Raw genomic sequence first — 21,012 nt, 5'->3', positions numbered from 1 at the left:
CCTTTTGTTTGTGTCCTGTGGTGCTTGGCCCTGAGCTGGGCACAGGGAGGTGTTGAGTTCATGCCTATTGACTTACTCTCCATGGGGAAGGGGTTTCAGAATTCATCTCCATCCCCTTCATTTTCTGGAGAAAGAAACAAGATGTTCAGAGAGGGGCAGTGACCTATGTGTCCAAGTTCTTGTAGAGCTGAGCTGAGAAAACAAACCCAGGTCTTGTTTCCAAGCCTTGCTCGCCCATGGCCCTTCTACTCACTGGGCTTGTGTGCAGTGCCTTTTCCTGCTTATAACAGCATCTAAGGCAGCTCCCAGACGTACAGGGGACATCAGGTGAACTGAAGATAAGAAAGGGTTATGATGGAGAAAAGAGGGCAAACTAGAGAAGCTGGGCCCCTAGAAATCAAATGTGGGGATGCAGACATAGTTTGAAGGAAACTTAGGAAACAACAGGAATAAAACATTCAGATAATTTTATTATTTGCAAAGTGTGTTCATCATCATCATTGCTTATCTTAGTCCTTGCAACAGTGTGGTATAATATTTCTCTTTCTACAGGTGAGGAAACTGAGGTCCAGGGAAGATCTGTGACCTGTTGAAGGTGGCAGGTGGCTTTTTTGGTATCCAGGCTCCTGAGCTCCATCAGGGTTTCCCCCCATATGTTCCCCCTGCAATCAGAGCAGGAAACCAGGAAGGTGGTCAGAGACTGCCACACAATTGCACAAGGTGCAGAGGCAACCCCTTCCCCATCCCATTACTCACAGGGTTGGTTGCCATACCCCCCTCACAAGGAGGAAATCTGCCCCTGGCCACTGCTGCCAGAAAGGTGTCAGTGGGTATGCAAGGATTTTGAGCCCAGCTTGGTCAGTTTCCTCACCCTGATTTTTTCCTTTATTTTCCTCTGCTGTCCACCAAGAAGAGGGGCCTGTTCCCTGCAGGTCTCCAAGTTCACCCTCTGCCCACACACTATTATCTGTCTTTCCAGCTGCAGTAAGCTCCGGAAAGACAGATGGTCTCTGCTGTGTCACAGTTGAGTCTGCTTTCTTCCATACCTCACTCCCTATAAAACTCAGCCTTTGTTCAGTGTTCCCCTTGTGTCTGGTGCTTTTTGAATATATCACTCTACTTAGAAATCCAAACAGCTTGGTAATGTGGGTGTTATTAGTTCTGTTTTTACCAATAAGGAGACTGGAGGTAGAGACCTTAAGAAACTTTTCCAGGGTCACTTAGTTGGCAAAAATGAAGGGGGTTCTTTGTTACACATTGGCAGAAAGTTTAGCAACACTGTCACCTGCAGTAATGTGGAAAGTAGAAAATGTCCCTCATGAGCTGGGTTGTGCAACTAGGATTTCCAGGCAAAGTCTTGAAAGTGCTACCTGGTTTCGTCTTGTGGCTCATCATAAAATGAGAGAGGAGAGGTAAACTCTAGGCAGGATTATTCAACATGAGGGAGCTGGGACTTGATGACTTAAATAATTCTCAGCCTCCAGACAGTAAATGATGCTAAAATCAAATCCAGGGCACATTCAGGAATATTGGTCTAAAGATGAAACCAAGGCTATGACTGTAAAATCCTTTGTTAAGGCCTCAGAAAGGTAGTGCATTTAGTAGGAAAAACCAAATTGTTTTCAGGTCTGGAAGGTCTTGAGGGCAGGAGCTTCTGTTCTCCGTGGAGCTGGGGTGCACCACTCTCCCAGAACATGAATGTGTTCACCAACTCAGAAGCTCCTGAACCTTACTTTTGTGATTTTTACAGAGACTTCATCACGTCAGCATGATTGATGATTAATGCAATCTTCAGCCCCCTCTCCTCCCTGGGTTATGGGAGGTGGGGTGAAAGTTGCAAGCTTTCAATCATGGATTGATACTTTTGGTGATCAGCCCCCATCCAAGAGCACACTAAGAGTCACCTTAGAGGGAAAGATGCCAGGAAATTCCAAGGGAGGTAGGACCTCTGTGTTAGACACTCCTATCACTCAGGAGATTAGAAAGGTCTTAGGAGCTCTGTCTCAGGAACAGAGGTCAAAGACCAAATGTGAGAACCAAAGAGTCTCTTAGCACTCCTGTTTATAAGGGTCTTAGGAGCTCTGTGTCAGGAACTAGGGTCAAAGACATATATATGTATGAAAATTACATATATGAAAATTATATATAAGAATATATACATAATTTACTAAAATTTATTAATTTATTAATAAAAATTAATATAAAATATATAAAACATAAAAGGTATAAAGTATATATTAAAATAAAAATATAATAAAAATTATTATTATAATTTATATAAAATCATAATGATTTTAATAGTATTAATTATTATTATTTCACAGTGTCTCAAGCAAAAGGCCCTTTCATGAATTTAAGGGTGTGTGCTTCATAGATTTTTTCAGTCAAACATTAGAGCTTCTAAGAAGTGTAAAGACATTATCCTCACTGTCTTGGCAGAAGCACATGATGTGGAACAGATCTTCTCTTAGAGAAATTTGTGGGTATGGTCTTTGTCTAATGCAGTAAGTCACAATAAGTTTTACAGGAGATCCACATATTTTGTAAGAGAATGACATTCACAAAACACTGCCAGATTGGACTGAAAGGAACAGAAATAGCATGAAATCTGGGATCTTACTTTGTATCCCCCAAATTAAACTGGCAGGAAGCAGCCTGAGGAAATTACAAAGCTATAAATATGGGCTGCCTTTCATGGAAAGAGAAGGTTGGCTCAGAAGACATACTCAAGCACAGAAGACATACTCAAGCACAAGGAGCCACGACCACTGAGAATTATTTCTAGGTAGGAGTTGAGCAGTGTTTGAATCAAGGAATTTCCAACATTTGCCCAGCTAAAGTTCTGATTTTCTAAGCACCAGTGACGTTTGTTTTGCCTCCCCCTTCCACTTCTTTTGAACAAGAATATCTGTAGTGGTTTCCTATGACTGTACTACATTGGACATTGGGGTTGTGTGTGTGTGTGTGTGTGTGTGCGCGCGCGTGTGTGTGTGGCAGATAACTTGTCTCTAGCTCACAGGTCTTCATACTGAGAATTGTACTTGAGGAACTACACCTGAGGAATTTCCTCCACACCTGGACCTGGTTTAAATGACGAGTTCCTGGACCTCATCCTGATGCCGTAACAGGATGAGACTTTGGGAGACCTTTGGTGGGACTGAGCGTATTTTTGTGTGTGGGAGGAATGTAAATAATTTGTGGCCAGAGCGAGTACTGTGGTGGTTTTAAAATACATGCATGAATTCTTTAATATACCTTCCTTCAAGGGATGGAGGTGAATCCCACTGGGCTGGACCCAATGACTGGCTTCTAATGAGTAGAATGTGGCAGAAGCAACAGTTTGTGGTTTCAGAGACTAGGTTATTAATGGCACTATGACTTCCTCCTTCCGCATCCTCTCTTGGATCAGTCACACTGGGGAGTTATTTCCCTTGCCATGAAGAAAGGCTCATATGGCAAAGAACTCAGGTCTGTGCGAGCAGCCATGTGAGGGTGCACCGTCTTGGGAACGGCCCTCCATCAAACCTCCCCACCACTGCATTTCTTGCTGACATCCTGACTGCAATACCAGAGAGGTTCTGAGCCAGGAACACCCAGCTAAGTTGTTCCCAAATTTCTGGCCACACCCCCAACCCCCCCAAAAAACCTGTGACCTAATGAATATGTATCATTTGTTGTTTTAAGCTACTATGTTTTGGGGCTAATTTATTACACAGCATCAAATGAGTCAGGAGAAAGTCACAAGCGTTCTTTTTTCCTGGAAGCCCGGGAAGAAAGCATCTCAAGAAGGCAGAAGTGGGAGGCCATGCCTAGGGTGCTCCTCTTCCCAGGGTGAGGAGGTTTCAGCATTGGCTGCTGGATTTCACAGTGCAGAAGTCACTGGAGGTGTTTCAAGGAGTGGCACAGTCAAAGGCCTGACTGGAGTGGCTTCAAGAGAGAACAGAAGAGAAACTTGGAGGCTGATGGTGCAGCCAGTCCTTTCACGGGCCCTTGCTACAGAGGACATTAAGATGATGGAGCAGTAACTGGAGGGCTGTAAGTGGGGAGGGTTTAATATATTAGAGCCCATTTAGATTCTGATGGTCATGACATACAACTGGGGAAGAAGATGATGAAGAAGAGAGGGGCGGCTCCTGGACGAATATTCCTTTTTTAATTTTAGACAGGATCTTGCTCTGTCACCTAGGCTGGAGTGCAGTGGTGTGATCATAGTTCACTGTAGCCTCGACCTCTCAGGCTCAAGCAATCCTCCTGCCTCAGCCTCCAGAGTAGCTGGGACCACACAAGTCCGCACCTCCATGCTCGGCTGGAATATTCTTGTGTAGACAAGAGAAGATGGGATTTGGAGCTGAAGGAAAGTGGTTGGCTTGAGATGAGAGTAGGGAGAGTGAGAGGAAGAAGAGAGGCAGATGATTGGTAGGTGTGGTGGGATCAAGTGGACGTTCTTTTTCCTCCTTCCTTCTCTCCCTCCCTCTTCCTTCTTTCCTTCCTTCCCTCCTCTTTTTCTCTTCCTCTCACTCTGTCCCTCCCTCCCTCCCTCCCTCCCTCTCTTTCTCTCTTTCTCTCTTTCCCCCACTCTCTCTCTCTTTTCAGTGAGTTAGGATGTGGGCACACCAGCTGAGCATGTGGAGAGGGAGGACAGGGGAAGACGTAGGTCTAGAGTGGAGCAGAGTCACTCCACTCTCAAGGTCACATGCTGACAGTGAGACACTTCTGGATGATAGATTGTATTTTGTCAGCCACAGCCACATTCATCTTGGCTGGACACAGGCACAGAGTAAGCAGGAAGCTAGGTCCAACAGGGTTACAGTTTTCCCGGGGGAGTTCACTAAAAGGGGAGAGGAGCCCAGAAGTGGAGGCTGTGTGCCAAAGAGTGATTTGAGGTTGGATCATGGAAACTAAGGGAAAGGAAAGCATGAGTGCGATGGCGGAAAGGGGCAGATGGCAGGATTCATGGATCGTGGGTCCCTGTGGTGTTGAAGCAATACTGGGATCAGGTTAGCAGGATTGAGGTAGGGGGTGGTGGGAATGAGATTAAGAGTGGAGCTGTTGGCGCTTGCTGACCATCTGCAAGGGTGGCTGAGATAGGGAAGAGGACCAGACCATTGGGGAGAGCAGGCCAAGGAACTGAGATGCCAGGGGTTTGGAAGAATCATTCATGTAGCTCTTGACTCTACATGGGCCCAAGATCACCAAGAATTATGGCGGGAACAGTCAGAGTGATGTTGAGCGTGGGGTTAAGACCCCCGAGGAATAAAGAGCAGTGCCCCAGATTGTACAGAATCTGCAGCAATGATGGGTGGTCACCCACAGTGATATAGCCTAATGGCAGAAAGCTACTTGTGGAGTACTTTAGGGAGGATAGGAAGATAGGAAGGGGCCGTGAGGAGCACAGAGGACACTGACTCCACCCTCGGACTCAGGAGCATGAGGTCAAGGAGAAAAAACCACCCCCTCCCCCTACAAGAGAACTGTGGAGAAAGTAGTGTCCTCGGAGAACAGGCAGATGTCAGAGAGAGTACCGCGGCGACGTTCAGAGAAGCTGAGTGCACAGGGGCTTGTGCTGATGACTGCGTACTTCAGGTATACAGGTGGAAAGGTTATGGGATTTGGGATGAATGGGAAATGGGGCTAATGTAATGGATTTATAAGGTCTTATTGAGTTGGGATTCTGGGTGATGAGGGAGGACCAGGGCATCCTGGGCGTCTTACAGCAACTGGAGTGAATAGGGATATAATAAGCCACCAAGAGGCTATACTGGAGTCTGAGTGCTTACCTTTGGGGAAGGGGAGGGGGCCAGGAGTCTTTACATGAGCAAGTGGAGACCTGGGATCTCACTTGCTCCTGCCCTTGGTGGCGGATGCTGCGGAGGGGTGTTTTGATGGAAAATCTGAGGTCCCTCCTCACTCTTGCCAAGAAGGTGAAAGCAGCAATAACTGGATAAAAATTGCATAAACCCATCCTCAAGGATAAACAGAGAGCTCCATACACGTTTTGAAGGTGGGTAAAATCAGATGACTTCACAGGTCAGAGAGAGCTTGTGGGAGTGGGGGAATATGAGGGAAGTCGCTTTTACCTTAGAACCCCAGAAAGGTGGAGACTTGGGAGGTGCAGGTATCTCTTACGGCAGGGTTGAAGTGGGTGCCGGAAACCAGAGAACAGGTTGAAGCTCTGCGTTAACAATCACTTAGACGTCTAGATTCTCTGGGTTCCGTGAGACAGAGAGTAGGTTAGCTGCCCACATCCTCTGTCTTTCCTCTCTCTCAACAGCTGCAGAGAGCTTGAGGTAAGTCTTTGATGAGGGTGACACAGAGATGCTCCGCTCGGAGCACAGAGCGCCACAGAGAGAGAGAGAGTGTGCAGTGGGGGCTTGGGTGGGAACAGACATTGGGCAGCAAGACCCCTTTGCTCTGCTCCAGTTGGTGCCTAGAACCCTGGGTCTAGAGGGAGGACAGCTAAGAGTCCTTTCTGGAGAAACAGAGCTGTGAAAGAGAAAAAATGGAGCCATGCTCCTACCCAGTCAGCCTGGAGCCCACGGCACCCCGCAGCACGCACGGGGTTTCTGAGCTCTTCCATGCGAGTGGGTGGCTGAGAAGCGGCAAAGGTTTCCAGAAAGCTCTGAAGAAAGACAGAGGTCAATGAAAGGAGAAAATAAAAAATATGACGGGCACCTTGGAGGACACAGAAAATATGGAAAGCTTCGGAACAGTTCAAAAGTTAAAACTTTAATATTTCCAGAGAAAATATGGCTTGCCAAAATAAAACATGCTGTGCTATAAAAAGGAACAGAGAACAAATGGACCATTTAGAAATGAAAAATGTGATCGTGTACATTGAAAACACTTGAATAGAATGTAACCTTGAGGAACTTTCTCAGAAAGTAGGAATAAAGAAACATAGATGACAAACGAGAGAAAAGATAATCATGTCAGGCTCAGACCGGTAGGTCCAACATCGGGATTGTAAGTGTCAGAAAGAGAGAACAGCCCTGTGGGGGTGACAGGCCTGGGGTAAGGCGCAGAGTGATCTTGAATGTGGCGAGTTGGGGAGCCTCTTGACCAGCTTGTGCAGAAAAAAAGAAAGGTTCACTCCCTTGTAGAGGCTGCAGCCATGTTGGTGGCGGTAAGGACAGCACAGGGGGGCGCTGTGCTGCAGGGGTGGCTGATCTAGGCAAAGCATTGTGGGGGCCCCAGTAATGACACTGGACTTCAATTCCCGGGTGGCGGAAATGCACAGAGGTGTTGCTGGAAAGGGGCTTCTCAGGGGAACAATCTAGGAGGCGGGGACTGAAGACAGGACCCCCCATTAGGTGGCTGACACAGTGGTCTGAGTGCCAGTGTGAGTTGAAGGGGCTAGGAAATGGGGAGGAGATACAATAGGGGAGGTCTTGGCAGAGTGTGGCTGAGCAAGGGGAGAGGGAGAGGGAAATTTTGGGGTGACCCAGGCATCTGGATTTGGGGTGTTAAATAAGAGTCATAAGAGGCCATTGGTTTAGACTGAGCTCCTGCACTAGGCCCAACAGCCCAAACCAAAATGGGGTCACTGGTGCTAAGGTTCCACGCCACCAAGCCAAAACCAAGTTGTTTATCTCACCTTCCGAGAAATTAGGAGAGAGAGGTAACAGCCAAATCCCTGCACAGGCCAGTTTTAGCCGGTATGGTAGGGAAGTCCCCTCTGCTTTAACCTTTTACAAAGAAGGTAACTTTGAAATGACCAATTTCTTTTTGTTCCTTGTTTCCGCTTTCTTCAGTCTTTTTCTGGCTCTCCACCTGCCCAGGTTGCAGAGCAGAGTTCTCTAAAACCTCTTCTGGTTCTGAGGGCTGCCCAATTTGCAAATCGTTCTTTGCTCAAATAAACTCTGTTAAATTAATTTTGTCTAAAGTGTTTCTTTTCTTCTTTTCTGTTTTAGAGACAAGGTCTCACTCTGTCGCTCAGGCTGGAGTGCAGTGGCATGATCCTGGTTCACGGCAACCGGGAACTCTTGGCTTCAAGCAATCCTCCAGCCTTGGCCTCCCAAAGTTGTGGTATTACAGGTGTCAGGCCCCAGCGTTCCAGGCCTCAAGTTTTTCTTTTATCAGGGGCTATCGATAGGAGGAGGAGGCAGGGAAGAAGGATTCTTATCATTGACTCAGGTTTGGTAGAAAGGTGCTGCAGGTGCTGGGCTTTGCACCCACAATGAGGTGCTGGTCCCAGTGCAAACTGAGGGTGAGCAAGTAGAGGGCCTGGGCTCTGCAGCTCTGCAGGGAGGGCGTGGCCAAAGGCCTTGGATCAAGTTCTGGCCTTTTCTTTGCAGAGAATGCAGAGGTCAGAGGTCCTGGAGCTCCTGGGAGCCCAGCCTTGTCAGAGACTGGCCGCCCACCTGAGGTCCTGTGGCTCAGTGGGAAGTGTCTATGGGCCTGGGGCCTGGGCTGAGCTGGGTGCAGCAGAGACCTCCCTTGATGCTGCACATGCCGATTCCTTGAGACCCCTGAGATGTGGGGAGAAATACATGAAATGACTTGAATCCGTTCTCCCACCCCATCCCTCTCCTCAAGCCTGCCCCTCCTCCAGCAAGCCAGCTCCTGGCCTGACTCAGTCGTCCCTGTACCTTTCACTCAGCCCCACCTATGGTTTTTCCCATGTATCCCCTTCTCCCTGGGCGCTGTTCCCCTCCTGTGTCTACCCTCTCTCCCTCAGGACTAGAATGAGGCAGAGTCCCTGGACTTGGGCTTGCCTGGAAGGGCAGGTGGTGGGAGGGACTTTCCAGCTGTGCAGGTCTGTGTTTCTGATGGAGGGACGGGGGAGGGGAAGGGGAGGGGAGACGGAAGGAGAGAAGGAGAAAGGTAGAGGGAAGGAGAGGAGGGAGGGGTAGAGACAGAGGGAGAGAGGAAGGCGGTGGAATGGGAAAGAGGGAGGGGGAGGAATGGAGAGGGAAAGGGAGGACAAGGGAGTGGGGGGAAGAAAGAGAGATAGAAAGGGAGAGAGAGAGGAGAAAACACAGAGAAAGAGAAACATGGATGAGATTCCTGCAAGTTTGCAGCTGAAGGACAAAGGTGAGCCTGTGTGACATGTCAGATGGATGGACTCCATGAGGGCTTTAGTTTGGAGAGTTCTGCCAATTATAATTTCCACCTCTGTTCTCTGGCTGATTCCCCTCTGACCCTCTATCCTGGGCAGAAGCTGTTCCCTGTTCCATTTGCCCCAAGTCCAACCCTCACCACACTCACCACCAGACGAGGAGGGCCAACAGCACCAGGCTCTTGGCTACGAGGAGTCCACAGAGCACAGGGACCAGGGCACTGGGGGCTGCAGGGCCAGGGTGGAGTGTGGAGTTCTGTGACCTGGAAGGCAGAGGGACAGGAAGGGGAGAGGACAAGTTATGGAGACAAGTCTTCATCTGCCAGCCCTCGCCCAGGCCTGTGTGGCTACGGGCGCCCCCCGAACTCACTGTGAAGGGACAGTGACGGTAGCTGAAGACTCAGGGTCTTCTCTGGCTCCTCCAGTGGGAGGCACACAGCTCTGGGTCTGGGTCTGTGAAAAGACCAGGTTGTGGGGAGCCCAGGAGGTCTGGGTCTGGGTCTGTGAAGAGACCAGGTTGCGGGGAGCCCAGGAGGTCTGTGTGGAGGCAGAGGCTGCCAGGGAGGAGAAAGGGCTGTGGTTAGTGAGTGGAAGACCCCACTTGTGCCTGCCGGCAGGAAAGCTGGTTGGGGGAGTTGGACCAGACTGGGAACAGAGCCCATGAGCCCAGAGAAGAAAACTGATTTGAGGGGTGGGGACTGAACTGTGAAGTCCTCTGGCTCAGAATTAGAAACACCTGTGGCCTGGGCTCTATTGGGCCCCTGCAGTTGTATCCTTGAGTCCAGGAGGAGCACTGGAAGAGGACTCAGGAGGCCTGGTCCCCTCCCAGCACTCGAGTCTTTGGACGGGCACCCACCTGAACCTCCTGAGGGTGGACATGGCCATGATGCTTCGGGCCCCTCCGGCTCTCGGCCCTCCATTCTCTTTCTCATGCCTCTGGGGCTTGGGAAGGGAGCCTCTTGTGGGGAATTTGAAAGGTAGTTTTCAGATTCCTGCCCCTCCCAGTTCTGCTACACAGCCCTGGACCCCAAGCCTCGGCAGCCTAGGGAATGCCTTTCACAGCCCCTCTTGACTCTGGGACTCTGTGAACTGGCTGCGTACCACTCCTACCATTCACCTTCCCAGGAAGACACAGACCCACCTGTGCTCAGAGCCCTTGGTGGAGGTGGGGAATGGCTGTCTCTGGAAAAGTGATGGGGACTGTTGAGGTCAAAAAGGCAATGCTGGTTGCGGGAGCGGTGGCAGGGTGTGAAGGAAAAGAAAGTGGGGTTGGAACCAAGGCTGGGAGAGGAAGTGGGGATTCTCAGTGTCTCGACCTAGCAGACTAGGTCTACATACCTAACTGGAGTCCAGGAGGTGGGGAGAGGGGGAAAGAAGGGGAAAGGGGTAGGAGGGGCCTGAAGGAAAGGGTACCTGAGGCTGGGTCATTCCTCGTCCCAGGGACTGCCCCGGAAGGTCCTCCCTGGACCGAGTCACAGGCCTATTGACCTGTGGACACGATCCTGTCCCACAAGACACTCTCTGAGGCTGTCTAGGATACTGGCCAGGATAACCCTGTGCTCAGCCTGGGAGAAGGCTGTGTTTGGGACACTCTGGTAAAATTCTAGGCCTGTGCTATTGAATGTGTCATCTATGGCCTGGTGCTGGTCTACAAATTGTCTGTAACCCATTCACAACAAGGTAAGAATAAAAATTGGGAATAGGGGTTTCAAAACATTTATATTAATTTGTTATTGCCTCAAGATCCAAGCATGTGATTAGTTAACTCGTCTAATCTCCTTGAACAGGATATAGACCAGCTTGGGTGTTGTCAAATAAGCACAGAGAGTCGAACATGGAGCGAGCTGTGTGCTAGTAACCTATGCCAGGGCCATGCTACAGTGGGTGATACTTTAAAATTAGTTGTTAGCGGCCAGGCATGGTGACTCACGCCTGTTATCCCGACACTTTGGGCAGCCAAGGCAGGTGGATCACTAGAGGTCAGGAGTTTGAGACCAGCCTGGCCAACATGGTGAGACCCCATCTCTACTAAAAATACAAAAAAAATTATCCAGGCGTGGTAGCAGGCACCTGTAATCCCAGCTACTCGGGAGGCTGAGGCATGAGGCATGAGAATAGGTTGAACTCAGAGGTGGAGGTTGCAGCGAGCTAAGATGGTGTCACTGCACTCCAGCCTGGGCGACAGACAGACTCTGTCTCAAAAAAAAAAAAAAAAAAAGTAAATAAATAAAATAAAATAAGTTTTTAGCTGTAACCCAAAAGTGTATAAACATCTGGAAAGATGTATAATTTTATAATTTGTTATTTTTACAATCATTTTCATTTTTAATCAAACTTTTTAAAACAAAATTTAAAGTGTAGCATGATTAACTAATTTAGAGTGGAATAGTGATTACCTAATTAGCGTTCTAATGAACAGATAGCAAAACAAGTCACTGAAAAACACATCTTTCCTGAATGTGGCAGTGACAGCCAAATGAAGATGGTAGAATTGATTCCAAAGAAATGTTTTCCTTCTGCAATTATTCCAAAGAGTTTGTGCTGATCTTGTTTGAAAGTAGAATCCCTCATTGTGGTAGGCAGAATAAGGCTACCCCAAAATGTCTACTCCCTAATCCCAGGAACCTGTGAGGACATTGCCTTCCATGGTAAAGGGAAATTTGCAGGTGTGATTAAGGTTGAAGACCTTGAGTTGGAGAGAGTTGCCTGGATTATCCAGGTGGGCCCAATCTAATTATGAGTCTGTAAGAGCAGAGAACGTTTCCTAAGCTGTGGTCAGAGACAGGTGCAATGTGAGAGGGACCCCCATCGGGTGTTGACGGCTTTGATGAGGGAGAAAGGGGGCCATGGGCCAAGGAATGTGGCGGCCTCATGAAGTTGGGGACAACCTTCGGTTTACAGCAAGCAAGAAAACAAGACCTCCGTCTCTGATAGCTGCAGGAAACTGAACTCTGCCCACAACCTGGATGAGGAGAAACAGATGATCTCCTGGATTCCCCAGGAGGGAACACAGCCTGCTGACCCTTGGTTTCAGTTCAGTAAGACCCATACTGGACGCTGTAAGATAATAAATTTGTTTTAAGTCACTAAATTTGTGGTAATTTGTTATGGCAGCAACAGGGAACTATTACACTCATATATGCGAGTTTTGTAGTTATAATTAGTAGGGAAGTATTAAAACCTAGTGAGTTATTTGTTGAGATGTATTGACTTATAAGGCAACTGCACCATAAAAACAAGTCACATAGTCTGGGTACGGTGGCTCACGCCTATAATCCCAGCACTTTGGGAGGCCGAGGCGGGTGGATCACCTGAGGTCAGGAGTTTGAGACAAGGCTGACCAATATGGTGAAACCCTGTCTCTACTAAACATACACAAATTAGCCTGGCATGGTGGCAGGCGCCTGTAGTCCCAGCTACACCAGAGGCTGAGGCAGGAGAATCGCTTGAACTCTGGAGGCGGAGGTTGCAGTGAGCCGAGATTGTGCCACCGCACTCCAGGCAGAGTGAGACTCCGTCTCAAAACGAAACAAAACAAAACAAAAGAAAACAAAAAACAAGTGGCATATACATATGAAACGGAAAAACACAAGTTCACAACAAACTGTTTTTAGGAAAAAAAAGAGTAGTGGGTTGAAAAGCTCTTGAAAGGAATCTGTATTTCACATATAAGCTCTAGACTTTGTGGCTTCTTGTAAAGTAACATTTTGTATTGCAAAGACCAACAATCCCTCTACAGTTGCCGAAACATTACTGAACAACGTTTGCTTTAGGACACTGGGTAATGTATAGCAAAGAAGGGAGCTTGATATCATTTTCCCTTGACGCCTTAGGTCAACATATTCAGGAATTGGATAATGAGATGGATGACCACCTCCTAGAACAAATAAAACTAGCAAAGTATTCTTCATGGCAATTTGAAAAAAATGCACAAATATTGCTAGCATAACTATTCTTTTAGTATATGCAATTTGAACACAATGATATGAAGGAATTCTGTATCTTTTAGCTTAATTATCACAAACACAACTAGCTCTGAACTGTATAAAACTATGAAGGTTATATTATCAAAATATGGTTTGGGGGTTAAGTTTTATGTAAGAGTATGTTCTGATGACTGCAGTTGCAATGACAGGAAAATGTCATCCAGGTTAAGAAGGTTTGGGCTAGATTGTAAATTAATGCACTGCTTCCTTCATTGAGAGAGTTTTGCTATGAAATAAAATCAGCTTAACTGAACGTTGTGCTGACCAATGTGGACAAAATTGTGAATTTTGTAAGGTGAATATATGAAATTTGAAATCATTCTCTTTATTATGTGGTAATATGAAAACAGATCATAAACAGCTACTGTTGCATGACAAATTCAAAGTTTTGTTGAGAACGTTTCATCTATAGAAAGAATTCCTCATGTTTCTTTAAGACAAGAAGCCAGTTTAGTACAAATGTGAACTGTACCTTCAAGCTTGTTTATACTGTAGTTCTGATGTTAACATGTCCATGCAAGGAAGTAAAGCAACATGTTTTTCAGTGGCAAATAAAGTCTAAGTGCAAACATAAAAGTTAGAAGAACCATTTCTGTGAATTGTTATGACATATTCTTAATTTAATAACATTTATCAACAAAATAGGTGATGATATTGCATATCTTCACAAGTGCTCATGGGAAAACACTGATAATTTGATAGCATGTTTTGAATTTTGTTTTTTGTCAAAAGAAGATATATGCAGAGGAAATTCATAGATCTAGAATCCATATTTTCCCATCAAAAGATAATTTAAACTATAACTTTTAGGATAAAGTTTTGGAACTGGCTACTGATAAAGGATTGAAGATGCATTTTGAAATTACAGCATCGCTTGCTTCCTTTTGTAAAAGTTAAACATAAAACTGTTGAGCTTGTCGGAATTGCTTTAAAATTTCTTCTGTTTCTGGGCCGGGCGCGGTGGCTCAAGCCTGTAATCCCAGCACTTTGGGAGGCCGAGACGGGCGGATCACGAGGTCAGGAGATCGAGATCATCCTGGCTAACACGGTGAAACCCCATCTCTACTAAAAAAAATACAAAAAACGAGCCGGGCGAGGTGGTGGGCGCTTGTAGTCCCAGCTACTCAGGAGGCTGAGGCCGGAGAATGGCGTAAACCCGGGGGGCGGAGCTTGCAGTGAGCTGAGATCTGGCCACTGCACTCTAGCCCGGGCGACAGAGCTAGACTCCATCTCAAAAAAAAGAAAAAAAAATTTTCTTCTGTTTCTGACATTATACCTCTGTGAGACCAATTTTCTGGTCTTCTACTATGAGTATTATTTTTTAAAAAATCAGCACAATTTCTTTATACATTATCTCCTAAGCGATGTGGTGTCATAAATAGTTCTCAGATTAGGTAAGTTAACAAGTAAGAAAAGTGCTCATTTGTCACATTATAATCCTTAAACACGGACAGACAGGGTGTTTGTTTGAAGGGTGCATACTGGCATTTAATATGGAGAACTGCAATTTCCCCTCTAACTTTGTATTTAGTTTTAACTGAGGAACAACAAAACGTTATGAGTATACCGTTAAGCCACCGCATCAATCACCTTTAGGCGCACTTTCAAAATGAACAATGTATACAGTTTTTATAAATGTTTCCCTATGTGATATTTGTTCTGATTATATTTATTAAAATATAATTTTACGTTTGTCAAATTTAATAAATTTTGGGCTTGTACTTTGTATGTCTTTTTCTTATTTTTCTAGTAATTTGTTTTTACCATATTTTACCAAAAAAATTAGTCATGTGAATTGCAGATTTTTTTTTTAAAGGTCCTCTTCCATAGGAACTTAGAGTAGCTCTGCTTTGGGCAGGAGGTTGACACACTTTCTGTAAAGGGTCAGGGATGAGCCATGTGGTCTCTGTCACAGCTGCTCGATTTTGCTGTCACAGCATGAAAAGGACCACAGACAATAGGTAAACGAGTGGGCATGGCTGTGTTCCAAAAAATAACTCTACTTATAGGCACTGAAATTTGAATTTCCTGTATGTCACAAAATATTGTGTTTTTTTTTAATTTTTTTTCACTCATTCTTAGTTATCGGGTCATCCTTTGCTGACCCTGATCTGGACTATGAGGGATACCCATAGTATCTTGGTATCTGGACTACCCAGATACTACTGGCTGTATGTGGTGGGGGCAGTCAGTGGATGCACATTTCCTGGGCACCTACTATGTACCAAAGATGCTGGGCGGTCCTGCCCTCCTGTAGCAGGGTCATATGGGCTGACTGCTCAACATGCTCACTGGGTCTGTTTCAGCGTCTCTCAGGAGGCCCAGGCTGCAGGCTTGGGAGTCAGGGAGATTGTGAGATGGCTGCTCTTGTGCACATATGAGTTCCCCCCATACCTGTTCCCAACAGCCTTCCCAGGAGACTGGGGTGTGGGCATGGGTGGCTTCCATGATTAGGAAACCAGGGGTGATGGAGGCACCAAAAGGGAGTAAGGGGCACCCCCCTGAGGACCCTAGGGAAAGAGCTCACCTGGAGATACCACCAGATAGAACCTGACGGACTTAGAGACAGAGTTGTCAGAAGGGCGGTAGATTCTACACCAGTAGTGTCCTGAGTCTTCCTCTTTCAGATCAGTCATGGTGACAGTGAAGAAGCCAGCAGCAGGGTCATCCCAGATTGTGAATCGAGAGGTCCCAGCCACTGTCCTGGGCTTGGAGCTGGTGACTAACCTGATGCACAGGAGTGCTGATGACTCCTTACACCAACCTTTCTTCTCGTACAACCTGCCTGTGGGCGGGTACTGGCATCTCACGGTCAGCGTCTGCCCTGCCACACTTTGAAGTACCTGAGCCTTGGATCGTGCCTGAGAGCCTGTAGAATGATGAAGTAACGCATAGGTCAAGGCCACACGCACAACCTGCCTCATAGCAGGCCTCTGCCCACAGAGCCACCTGCTACCTGACTCTGCTGTTCCAACAGTCCCCACCACACCCAGTTCCCTGGGCTCCTCCTCCCTCTCACCTGGGAACAGCAGCAGCAGCAGCAGTAGCAGTGAGTGTGGGGCTCGCCAGGCCATGTGGCCCTTTTCCTGTGTGCTCATGGGAGGGGATACCTGGAGAAAACTGGGGAGAGGGAATTGGGAGCTGGGCCTGATTCTGCTGCTCTTCCAGCACCTCTGATAGAAAAATGAGACAGGCTAAGGCCTGGGTTGGGGAGATGGGAGACTGCAAAGGGCAGGTTCTGCGGGCACAGGGAAGCGGGGATCTCCAGCTGTAGGTGAGTCTGGGCCTGGTGGGCTGGGTGCTGTCCGGCACACAGCTTCCCAGGCCTCTGTAGAAGATGTCTGCTCTCCCCTGCACCCAGCTGCCCCTCCCCACCATGACCTACCCCTGAGGGAGGAGCTGAAAAGGCCAGGAGGAAACTGTGGGCGAGTAATGGACTGCTTCCCCCTTGCTCCCTCTCTGCGCTGCCTCTTCTTTGCAGGGCCCGGGATTTGCCGCCCTTTCCAGGGAAAGTCAGGCTGAAGGTGGATGACAAGCTCAGGGGCACTTGGAACCCTGGTCATGAGCCCCAAGCCCCACTGGTCACAGGGTGGCCAGGGACGTCATGCCTAGGCCTCCGTGATGGGTCAGTGATGTGCTTCCACTCTGGGAGGTTTCGTGGGTGCGGGAGAGGAGAGGGCAGAGGAGGTGGAGATTCAAAACCAGCAAGGGAGGCTAGGGAGGGTCCTTGGCAAAGGTAGGGGAGGGGAGGGTTGGGAGAGCACACGGAGCAGGGGATGCATCAGTGGGGTAGGGTAGAGGGAGCCCAGGAACCCGGACCTGGCCTCATCTCTGCATCCTCGACCTCCACCACTTAAGGACCCTGGAGGAATATTGTTTAATTAAAACATAAACAGATGAAAGAGTCTAGCATTTTTTTTTTTTTTTTTTTTTTTTTTTTTTTTTTTTTTTTTAGTTAATATTAGCACTTTGAAGATTTAATTTTAAAATAAGATGCAATTTACAAAGAGAACGAGCTAATATATCTTAGGACCGGTAGAGATACTGTGTGTAATTGCAGTTCCACCACTGGGGGCTCTGCTGGTCTGGCGTCTGCTGCCAGGAGCTCTGTGAACAGAGGTAATAACTGAGATGGGAATTGGAACTTGTCAAGTGGACTCAATTCCAAGTCCACTGCTTTGCCTGCCCCTGGACTCCTGCTCCCCACTCCGTCTCAGTACAGTGCCCTGCTCCTTACAGTAGGAGTGTGCAGAGACTGAGAACGGGAAGGGCAGAGGGGTAGGCAAAAGGAGGACACAGTAGGGCTATCAGATGTTGGTGCCCAAGGGCCCAAGGTGGGAAAGCAGGCTGGAGCTCCGGAGCCAGAAGACAGCTCAAGGAGTGAGGCCCGCCACTCACTCACACAAGCATTGTTTACAAAGTGTGCTCATGCACACTTTCTCAAGACCCTCAGCAAGTTCGCGGGGGAGGTATTACTTCTCTTTTTCACAGATGTGGGAACTGAGGCCCAGATATGGTCAGCCACCTGCTCAGAGTCACACAGGACCAGAACAGGCCTCCTGACTTCTGTCTGGAGCCTTCTGGCTGGTCTGGTTGAAGTGTGACCCGCAGACAGGACAGGAAACCAGGGGCAAGAGAGAGGCTCCCGTGGCATGGCACACACAGGCAGAGGTGAGCTTGTAGGGGGTTTTCTTGCCAACAGTGGGGCCCAGCTTCTCCCTGAACATAATTATGTGCCAAATCAGGGTGGGGCACCCTCCCGAGGGGGAGGAAAGCACCCTGTCTCCAGATGGCACCGAGGCACATCACTGTGTGTGTGTTGCGGGGGGGGTGTCAGCAACTGTGTTCCCATGCTGACTTGCCCCGTCTCTGACCACTGCTGACTCTGAGAAGTGACAGCTCCTCCTTGTAGCTTACAAGAGCACCCCTTGCTATGTGCCACTAGCTGTGTGTCTCTTTAGCCTGCGGCCAGCTCTGCATCATTCTCTGCTGTGTCAGAGTGTGTTGTCTGTCCCCAGGGGACAGGAGTTCTCAAAGGGGGTAATCCGCCCCTCTCTCTGTGCTGCAGCTTCCCCACCCATGTGAATGGGGTGGGCACCGTCCACATAGATTTGGGGCCTCGAGCACCCTAGGGGAGGACCCTGTTGGAACCATCTGCACCCTCAGCTTCCTCTGGCATCTGGGACCTGGAGGCAGGGAAGCCTGGGCTTAGGAAGCCACTCATCCAGGCTGGGGCTAGTCCTGTCCCCTGGGGACGCACAACAGCCCTTGTCACAAGTTGAATTTCTGCAGGAGGGACTGGGGCAGGTAGCTGTGGTGGGATCTGGGGCCCCTTCAGAAATCTCTTGAAGAGTTAGGGATAGTGCCTTCCCCTTGGCATGATCAGAGCAGGGCACGACAAAGTCCTGTCAAAGGGCCTAGGGTTCTGGGGGGTTCTGGGTTCTCTGCCCACCCTCTGAGAAGGTCCCTCAGGGAACTTCGGACCCTCAGTAACCTCCTCTCCCAAACTCATTGTCACACACACTCACAGGAACCCAGAGAAGGAGCTGGGAGAGCTGGAGACTTCATGTACTTGCTTTTCTAGTGAGGCCCACTCTAGCTTGCACCAGTGGCTCTGAGCCTGGATAGGTCTCACGGAAAGGGAGGGCTGGCCTCTGATGCAGAAACAGGGAAACCAGGGAGCCATAGAAGTCTGGAGGTGATCCCCAAGACTCAGCTCAGGGCTAAGCTAGGCTGGGCAGGGGTGAAGGGGTAGCTGTAAATTCCCCCCCCCTGATAGAACCAGAAGAAGCAGGGACAAAAGGGAATTTCTCTCAGTGCTGAATTCACAACTGAGGGAGATGAGGTCCAGAGAAGGCAACTGGCCTGTCCAAAGTCACTCAACTATTTCAGGGCCAAACCAGGACTAGCATCCAGGCCTCCTCTCTCCTGGCCTGGTGCTCCTCCTGGGCTCAGAGATTCTCCATGGGCACCTCCTTAGCCTTCATGCAGGCTCGCCTATTGCAGATCCAAGCGGGCTTCTCCCTGAACCCCAACAAGTCTGCTTATACCTCTGGCCCCAGTGACTCTCTGCCCCCAGTGGCTTTCTGCCCCCAGTGGCTCTCTGCCCCCAATGGCTCTCCTGTTCCCAGTGGCTCTCTGCTCCCAGTGGCTCTCTGCCCCAGCTCCAGCAGGATCCTTCAGTCACCAATTGCCCTGACAGGGTTATTCCTGCTCCCATGACAATGGTCCCATAACAATGGCCTTTCCTCTTCCCAGGATGCCAGGTTCAAAGCATCTGGTCTTAAAGCAGCTTTTTCCCTGCCAGAGTGGTCAGAGGGACCTGAGCTACTGCCCACACAAGTCTGCAATCTGGGTGCACAGCTCCTTCACAGGAAGTTCAGGGTTGGTCAGGCACAGAACCAGGCTTCCACCCTAAGCACCCTGTGGGGAGGCCTGGGCTCAGGGAGTGCAGGAAGCAGCCATCACCCCAGCTGGGTTTTCCTGCTTCTTTTCCTTCCTTACTTCATGGAACCAACCCCATTCTCCAACCCCTTCACCCCATTCAGCTGCCCCCACGGTCCTAGTCTCCGTGCTACCTGGTGCTGTCAGCCCTGCATGTGCTCCTGAGCTGCAGGCTGGAGCAGGGGGAGTATGGCTGGGTTTGGCCTGGGGCCGGAGGGTGGGAGCGAAATGGAGCATAATGGGGACAGCTGTGCTGGGAAAGGTGGTCGGGTCAGAAGATGAGACAAAAATCAGGGGTGGGGTTTGAAAATGATGCTTAACATCAATTTGAATATCCTTTGGTCATCATCTCTGCTTGCTCATTTGCTTGTTACAGGCCAATCAAGATCCTTGCCTTTAAACTCTCAGGCCCTCACCCAAGTGCACCCACACTCACACAGACACTTACTGTACTCCCTCCTTCAGCAGACCACTCTGCTCCATAGAAGCCAGCCCCAAGTCAGGGGGTGACAGAGCTGGAGGAGGGCAGTCCCGGGGAAGAACAGGGCCAGGTGGTGCACACACTTCACAAACAACATGGGGGCAGCAGCTATGGAGGTCTCTGAAGGCTTCAGCTCAGCACAAGATGAGGAGCGATGCTCAGCTCTTGCCATTCTGGGACAGCTGAGATAATGAGTAAGGAAGTTGCCATCCAGTGACTGCAGAAGACACCCACCAGCACCTAAATCCCTGCTGTGGCAGGACCCTCCCACATTGCTGTCCCCAGCCCCTCTGGAACACTCCGTGTGCATCTGACCCAATGCCCCAAACGGGAGATCAAACCCAGTTCAGCCTCTTTGCCCAACCTTAGAATCTTCTTCCTCCATGATCTCCCCTCTTCCTTTAATTTCCCTAAATCACTCAGTCACCACCACTGCCAGCTCTGGCTCCCCTCTGTCCCCACTCTGTTCTCCCAAGTTCAGCCTGCCCAGCTCACACACATATCGGCACATCTGCCCTTAACTGTCTCCTCCCTTCAGCCTCCACCTTCTCAGGGGCTCCTGTGGACAGCTCCTGGTGAATTCTCCCTGTGCAGAATCTTGACAGGGCCCCAGCCCTTATTCTCTCCAAAGCCTACTGGAGATCACTTTGCAGGGAATGCATTGCAGGTTTCTCAAGACCTGGCCTGGTGTGGCATCCCATCTCTGATACCACCATTTCAAATGCACCTCTGCAAGCCAAGAGAAGGCCCTACTGTCTGGAAAAGGTAGGTCGCATGTACTTCCTTCTGTGCTTAGATTCTAATGGGGAACATGGAGAGGAGAAAGGGTCAGCAGTGTGGCCCACTGGACCCCCTGGCATTCTCTCTTCCAGTCCCCTATCTTTGTAAATGGAAGAAAATAAATAAATTAAAAAAAGATAAATCCAAGTTAAACAAGAAAAGTGGCCACTGATACATTTGATTTCTGAGGGTTAAAAACAAAATAAGAAAAACTAGAAAGTCAGGAGTAGAAGCCTCGACAGCTCAAACTACCAACATGAGAA

The 21,012-nt window shown here is 48.8% G+C and overlaps 1 protein-coding gene across 1 annotated transcript; it reads right to left on the bottom strand.

Moving 5' to 3' along the window:
• Positions 1 to 636: 636 nt before the first annotated feature.
• Positions 637 to 16,118, bottom strand: NCR2 (natural cytotoxicity triggering receptor 2). Its single transcript, XM_010384492.2, is given in 6 exon segments — positions 637 to 662; positions 8,361 to 8,458; positions 9,199 to 9,321; positions 9,429 to 9,612; positions 15,572 to 15,913; positions 16,064 to 16,118. Coding segments are annotated over 6 exon segments (828 nt in total).
• Positions 16,119 to 21,012: the final 4,894 nt, after the last annotated feature.

The sequence above is a fragment of the Rhinopithecus roxellana genome, chromosome 4 (genome assembly GCF_007565055.1).
Source record: "Rhinopithecus roxellana isolate Shanxi Qingling chromosome 4, ASM756505v1, whole genome shotgun sequence".
Taxonomy (NCBI): domain Eukaryota; kingdom Metazoa; phylum Chordata; class Mammalia; order Primates; family Cercopithecidae; genus Rhinopithecus; species Rhinopithecus roxellana.
The sequence above is the reverse complement of the archived record's forward strand: the minus strand, read 5'-3'. Positions and strand labels throughout refer to the sequence as shown.